Below are 7,328 nucleotides of genomic sequence, written 5' to 3' on the forward strand. Positions count from 1 at the left end.
CTCTCTAAAAAGGTCAAATTTCACTTGTTTTGCATCAATCTTGATACAGGGTATATTATATGTTGTAGTTTGGATTCCTAAAGCTTTTAGTCTACCTTCCCATCATTCAAGGGTGGTTTTCACTATAAGTAATCTTTTTTTTTTTACTGTGTTCAATCTGAATTTACTTTAAAATAAAAAACATCAATATTGATTCAGACACTTCTACATCCAACTCACAGGTGTAACCTTGCATTGAGAGAAAATATTAATTGAACCCTTTTAGAAAGGAAGATATGGTAATTTGTTCTGGGAATGTCATTTTAGAGCCTGAGACCTGAAAAACAGGGTCGGGGCATTAATGGTCACACATGCAGAGCACACAGCGACATTTAGCCTCTGCATTTAACCCATCCTAATAGGAGCAGTGGGCAGCTATTGCACAGTGCCCAGGGAGCAATGGGAGTGGGGGGAAGGGGCGTGTTTCCCCGGGCGCCGTTCAAAATGGCAGCACACTGCTCCTAACACTAGGATGGGTCAAATGCAGAGAAAAAATTTCCCCACGGGGATTATAAAGTATATCCAAAAATCAAAAAGTCTGGTACCTTGCTCAAGGGCACCACGGCAGGGCCCAGGAGGTGAACTGGGACCTCTTCAAGTAGCAGTCCACACTCCATATTTAGGTCTGTTCGGGGACTTGAACCGGCGACCCTACGGCTCCCAGTCCAAGCCCCTACCGTGCATTTAAGTCAGATATTTTATAACAACATTATTATTTATTTTTTAAACAGAAACAACGACTTTTTATTTCGACTTTTCTGTTCTTATTTTGTTTTGTTTGTAATAAACAACAGTTTGTTGGTCTGTTTGGTCTTTAATATTACTCGACTCCAAATGTAAACAATTTAAATATACATATTTTATTTAGTCTTGAGTTGCCCAAGGGAAGTTTGCTCCCCATTAAGATTGATTATTTATTCAAAAATATGTATCAATTATTATTTTTCCTAAAAAACTAGAAAACAACTCCCAAAAAAGAATTTCATCTAAATGCCAAGCCTATGACAATTTGTGTTTCCAAAAACATAAGCTCATCATTCACCACAGCAAAACGATTAAAAAGCTCTATACTGTATATTCATAAGTCCTGGCGAAACTGAATGCTCCTTTTATAAAAGGACGTCTATGAAAAATTACCACCATGAAACAATTCAAGCAACTGCAATTACAAATTAAACTTTATCCCTGCTAACTTTCTGTTTTATTTATTTATTTGGTATTTAATTGGGTGGGGGGGGGGGGTACATTTGTTTAATGTCCTTTTTGGGAAGAAAGAAATGCCAATACAAATATTTCTAAAACGTAAAAAACTTAATTCAAGACACATTTATAATAAATACAAACTGTGTTTTTGATGCTGGTTAGGCTTAGCCACACCATTGATATTTAAACATGGGCATGTCAACACTATTTGAAGGTAATATTTATTCCATGACACAGTTCAAGTTGACAACAAATGTCCCAGCTAATGCAAAGGTCTCTGCCTGGAATCACTGATTTATGTCCATGATAGCGGCCCACTCTCCACTATGTTGCTATGTAGAGAGCCATCATCTCAGTTTGTTCGGGGACGGATATCTCAAGCCACCCATTAGGAAACACTTTGCTAAATCCATGGCAATAAAAAGGGACATAAAAGAGCAATTCATTCTCATTAACATTTAAGAAAACGTCCTTAATCAGTGACAATGGCTTAGATTCCCACACATATCCCTAAATGACCAGGTGGACATCCGTTGTTGAAGCGCATGGTGGTAACCAGAGATAGGAAGATGTGTGACGTCACAGTAGACTCTGTATAAAACGGGTTGGTCTGGATCAGGTTTTTTGAAAATAAACAACATGAGATCTGTACTCCTGCTTGCGTTGCTGCTGTGCACGGTGTGTGTGGCGCATGTTCAGACGCAGGACAACAAAAACACACTGAGGCTATGTGGCCGGGCGTTAATGCGGGCAGTGGTGTACACCTGCGGAGGATCCAGGTGGAGAAGAGTGACGGGGGGAGAGGACACTTTGCAAGACGGTGAGTGAACAGTCACTTGTATTTCTCTTTGTAGCATTGGGGTTCATTTCAAATCATTGACAGATTGGTTTGTTCTGTTTGCAGGTCTCAGAGAGCCAGAACGGAAGAGGACAGATAATGACCGTCAGTGGCGGGACCTAAACCAGGCGCTGATAACAGTGTGCTGCCAAGTCGGCTGTCGAAAGAGTGACCTCTCCATGCTCTGCTAAGGACAACATCCCCAAAATCATCAAAACATTGAAATGAAATCTTCAGAACATAATGTCATTTCACTTTCCATGCTACCAATAATAAAAAACACCGTGATTTTGCTTACAAATTCTTGTTTATCATTTGATACTTGGCAAAATATACTCTTTAACAGCAGACATCTTTTAGGAGTCTGTGTTTATCAGTCTTTGTGTGTATGGTTTACTCATAGTAAACAGCGTAGGCAGTGGCCACGCCGTACAGAGAGCTGTTTTTGAAGGAGAAGGAGGCGAAGGTGTCATTAGCGGCGTCCCATAGACAGCGGCTGCTGATCTGCATGCTCTGTCCCGCGAGCTGGCCGATGTGGACCAGGACCACGATCTTATATCTGGGAATCATGAGTTCCTTCACGCGGGCTCTGATCACCTGGAGGGGAAAGCCAAGGAAGGGAACTGATAGAAAACAAGTTCCAAGTGTTCAAAAGGTGTTGCATTTGTTTTGTGTGTTTTATTTACCTCGCATATTGTTTTTGTCATTTTTTGAGACCATTCTACTTCGTATTTCTCCTCCTGGAGGTAACTGGTCAGAACGTCCTTCAGTATGTCTGTGACAGCAGGGACAGGCATGCGTTTATTTGGTCCTGTCGTGAGAAAAACACAGAGACTATAATCCAACTTTTACTTTGTGTGCAGTAAATCATATATCATTTGAAATTTCAATGAATATTGCGTCAAAACGTCTAAACCTGTCTCTGGTCTAGTTAGGCGTCCATGCCTTACCAATTAGAGGTGTTACTATATCAGATTTTACAACATGTATAGCCTATATCGCTATTTAACATTATAACAAAAATGTATCTTAATCTTTTTTTCTTCATTTTGTCTACTTTTAATTAATAAAACTAATTAAATGAATTAGTGTGTGGTGCTCTCGGGGGGAAGGAGACAAGGTGAGAAAATTATGATTTGAGAGGCGCTAGAAAATGAATACTATATATAATATTATTGTCAGTTCACAAACATTGTGATTTTTTAAAAACAGTAGGCCTAGTCCAATTTTTATTTAGTAAGGGTTTATTTATGTTTTGTTTATTTAGCATACTTTCATATATGTTTTACATAAAAATTAGAAGTCCATTGCTCTTTAAAATGATGCTGTAATATTATCACTATCATATCAGTAGCATACATCTCCTCTAAAACAACACAATGTCATAATATAGTTTAGGGCAGGGGTCTCAAACTCAAGGCCCGGGGGCCAAATCCGGCCCGCAACTTCATTTTATGTGGCCCGCAAGAGCTTGCAAAGAATATAATACGTTTATTATATGGTCACATGCCACTTTACAGAAGCAGGTTGCCCATAAACTACATATCCCACAATGCATCTCATTTTGTGACATACGCACTGAAGAGACTTGCAATTATTTGCCCTAGACTTCTGCTTTCAGACGTAGTTAATTATGAAGTTATTACCCTATCCGATAATAATCCAATGCAGAGGCAATAATGTAATATAATACATTATTTTATGTATATTATATATTTATATATGTATTTATATAGTTACAACCGGCCCTTTGAGTGCAACCATAATACTGATGTGGCTGCGATGAAATTGAGTTTGACACCTCCACACAGTCCATAAAACGTAAATGTGACAGTATACATCTCAGTGATGCATGTGTGAACCAGAAACCAGAAACATGTATAGCATGTGTGTCAAACGAGTAAATATGACCTCACCCAGCTGGAAGGTGTTCTCCGTTGTTATGGCCATCCGAGCGTTGTCATCATGGTGTGCGAGTTCATCAATGCACGACACAGTGCTTATGGAGCTGGAAGACAGGGTCAGATACAGGAACATTAACAGGGTGTGTGGTTCCTGATCTCTGGAATTATTGAAAAAGAGCTGAGAGGAACTTCTCAACCAGAAAGGATACACACGTATTGGGAATGCTTTTGATATATCAGTTCAAATCAGTGTTCGAAGAAATATGTCAATCTTATATTCAAGTTAAAATAGAAATGACAACTAAGTATGATTTCTATGTTACAATTACATATCTGTATTCAAAGTATTACTTAAATGAAATAGTACAAAATATTTTTGAATAAAAATACAATTTACGTCTCAGTTGCAGAGGCAATAATATAATATAATACATTATTTCATATACATTATGTATTTATATAGTTACAACCGGTGCAACTTTGAGTGCAACCATAATGCTAATGTGGCCCACGATGAAATTGAGTTTGACACCCCTGGGGTAGAAGTATAAAGCAGCAGGAAATGGAAATACTCAAGTTCTGTTCAAGTCAATCTAAATTGTACTTAAGTACCTGAGTAAATGTACTTGGTTACTTACTATCGGACCAAATAATAAACACGACTGACGAAAATGCAATAATATTAAAGTTGGATATTTGCCCACATGATTACAGAGCACTCACTCCTTGGTCCTGCCTGTGGCCTCTTTGCCTCGGGCTCCATGTCCTCTCCTCTGGGACTTGTCTTTAAACACCTCAGACATGACAGCTTGTCTTCACAGGACGACAACAAAAACATACTGACGTTAGCTCAGTTATACATATACAGTGGTATAGTTAAACATAAGCTAAATTCAACACTTGAGGGCGAGTATTAAATACATATTGTCAAAATGAAAACTCATAAAGCATTTAACGCTAACACTTTGAAACAGTGCTATGCGCTAGCTCTTCAGGGTATGTAAACATAATATGCTACCAAGGCTGTTTGTAGTTGGCTTGTTTGTTAACCCATTATTACTTTTAGCTAACTTTGGAAAACAGTATAGTTTACAGAATATTTTGTGTCAAATAGGACACAAATGAATATAACCAAAGCGATTTTAACAGGTTATTACCGATGTTAGGAACTCTTGAACCGAGCAGAAGTAGTTAGCCCTTTAGAGCTTGGTGTCGTCATAGCAACCAAGTACCATCAGTCAGTGGGCGGGACTTTCTTCTTCTTCTTCTTCTTCTTCTTCTTCTTCTTCTTCTTCTTCTTCTTCTTCTTCTTCTTCTTCTTCTTCTTCTTCTTCTTCTTCTTCTTCTTCTTCTTCTTCTTCTCTCAGTTTTTGGCGGATTGCAAACAACTTTAAAGGTGCATACCGCCACCTATTATACATGAGTATGAATAATCATATCATTCCATCTCTTAAACTCTTTATATATACAGTCTATGCTCTTAACCTATGATATAATCATAAATAAATAAATCAACAAATCAACAAAAACATGAAATAAATAAAACAAAAATAAAAATCTATGATCTTTCCTGACCTAATGTTAAATTATTTTCCTACCCCAGTTTCACTCAGGAAGGTAAACAGTGCCTTTCTGGTAGCTCTTACTCCCTCTCCTTTTGTTCCCAAAACACCAACCACACTCCATTCCCTCTCTGCCTCTAAAACGTTAGCCTTTAGTTTTTCTCCTTCAGCTTTATAGATGTCACAATGTAACAAGATGTGTTCTACATGTTCTTTAACTCCACAGTTCCCACACTTGTCACTGTCACTTTTCCCCATGATATACAGTGTACCATTCAAAGCTGTGTGATTTAGTCTGAGTCTAGCCATCATGATTTCCTCCCTTCGGTTTCTTTCTTTATAAATATTAATTGTAATTGTCTTTTGTACTTTGTGATACTCTTTGCCTTTCTGGTCTTTCTCCCACCTTTTCTGCTTTTTTCTTAATGACTGCTTTTCCTTCTCCTTTTCCAAGTTGAACTATAATGTTATTTCCTTTTGTAGTGCACTTTTTGCTCATTTATCAGCACACTCGTTCCCTTTCACCCCCTCATGTGCAGGCACCCAGCAGAACTGCAGATCTATACCGCCTCTGTGAAGTCTTAACAGGCTATGATTAAGTTCTATGAGAATGTCTTCTCTGGCCATTGTTGTTGATTGTGTGCTTTTTAATATGGATAATGAATCTGTGCATATCACCATCCTATCTGGTCTGACCTCTTCAACCCACTGTAATCCTATTATTACAGCAAGCATTTCTGTTGCGTACACTGATAGTTGATCAGACGCTCTTTTTGAAATCGATATTTTAGAGTCTGGGATACCAACTCCAACACACTCTTCCTTGTTCTTAGAACCATCTGTGTACATTTGTAGGTAATTGTAGTACTTTTCGTTCAGATACTTGTTTTAATTCCCACTTCATTTATTTGCCACTCTTTTTTCCTTTCTACAATACTCATATCTATTTTAGCTTCTGGGAAAAGCCATCGCGGAACACTACTGAATGGGGTTGCTTTGGCAAACGTGATGGTCTCCACTCCACATGCCCTCGTTCTTTCCTTACTAAGTTGTCCAGCCAAACCCACGCCCCTGGAACTTTGCATATTTCCAGCAATCCTGTAATATTCTGTTTGTGATATTTTCCTCTCCACTTCCTTGTAGCCTGACCCAGTATGACAGGGCAAATTTCTCTCTTCTGATCTCCAGAGGTGTCTCTCCTGCTTCTATCAGAACTGCATTGATAGGGGATGACTTTATCGCTCCAATACACACAGCTGCAATGCTTGTATTCTATCAATTTAAAAGCGATGTTTATGCTGCTGCTCCATACATTATACTTTGTTTTGTTTCCACTTGATTAATATGCATTTTCCATGTATATTTGCTATCAAACCACAGTCCTAGGTATTTTAAGTCATTCACCTTTGTCATTGGACGATCATATAGTGTTAGCTGTTGGCCATCAATCTTGCGTTTGTTTGTAAATAAATACCATGTAGCATGACTTGCTTTCTGACATTTTGAATCCCCAGTTATATGACCACCTCTCCACTTTTTTAATCGCTCTACCTATATTCTCCATTACGTATGGGGCATTTCTTCCCCTCATCCAAATAGCCCCATCATCTGCGTATAGAGCCGATTGGATGCATGTGCATGTAAATATCTCATTAATCATGATGTTAAATAATATTGGACTGACTGCACTCCCTTGGGAATACCATTTTCTATTTCTAAATAATTGGAAATATCTGCTCCAACCTTTACTCTAAATGTCCTGTCTGTTAAAAAGGCCCAATT

At 38.3% G+C, this 7,328-nt stretch overlaps 1 protein-coding gene across 1 annotated transcript; it reads right to left on the reverse strand.

The window, feature by feature from the left end:
- Positions 1-2,368: 2,368 nt before the first annotated feature.
- Positions 2,369-5,254, reverse strand: dynlt5 (dynein light chain Tctex-type family member 5). Its single transcript, XM_034104466.2, has 5 exons — positions 5,142-5,254; positions 4,708-4,797; positions 3,997-4,088; positions 2,767-2,891; positions 2,369-2,677 (listed from the first exon to the last, which is right to left on the reverse strand). Exons 2-5 carry the CDS (start codon positions 4,785-4,787, stop codon positions 2,474-2,476), a joined length of 501 nt encoding a protein of 166 aa, XP_033960357.1. The 5' UTR covers positions 4,788-4,797; positions 5,142-5,254; the 3' UTR covers positions 2,369-2,473.
- Positions 5,255-7,328: the final 2,074 nt, after the last annotated feature.

The sequence above is a fragment of the Pseudochaenichthys georgianus genome, chromosome 17, assembly GCF_902827115.2.
Source record: "Pseudochaenichthys georgianus chromosome 17, fPseGeo1.2, whole genome shotgun sequence".
In the NCBI taxonomy this organism is placed as follows: domain Eukaryota; kingdom Metazoa; phylum Chordata; class Actinopteri; order Perciformes; family Channichthyidae; genus Pseudochaenichthys; species Pseudochaenichthys georgianus.

What these genes read in the sequence shown, in the direction of transcription:
- dynlt5 (XM_034104466.2), bottom strand. Translation starts at nt 4,787, where the DNA reads ATGTCTGAGGTGTTTAAAGACAAGTCCCAGAGGAGAGGACATGGAGCC. An exon ending in GGAGAACACCTTCCAGCTGG is followed by an intron (nt 2,892 to 3,996) that starts GTGAGGTCATAT and finishes TTCTCACGACAG; the next exon opens with GACCAAATAAACGCATGCCT. An exon ending in TGACAAAAACAATATGCGAG is followed by an intron (nt 2,678 to 2,766) that starts GTAAATAAAACA and finishes TTTCCCCTCCAG; the next exon opens with GTGATCAGAGCCCGCGTGAA.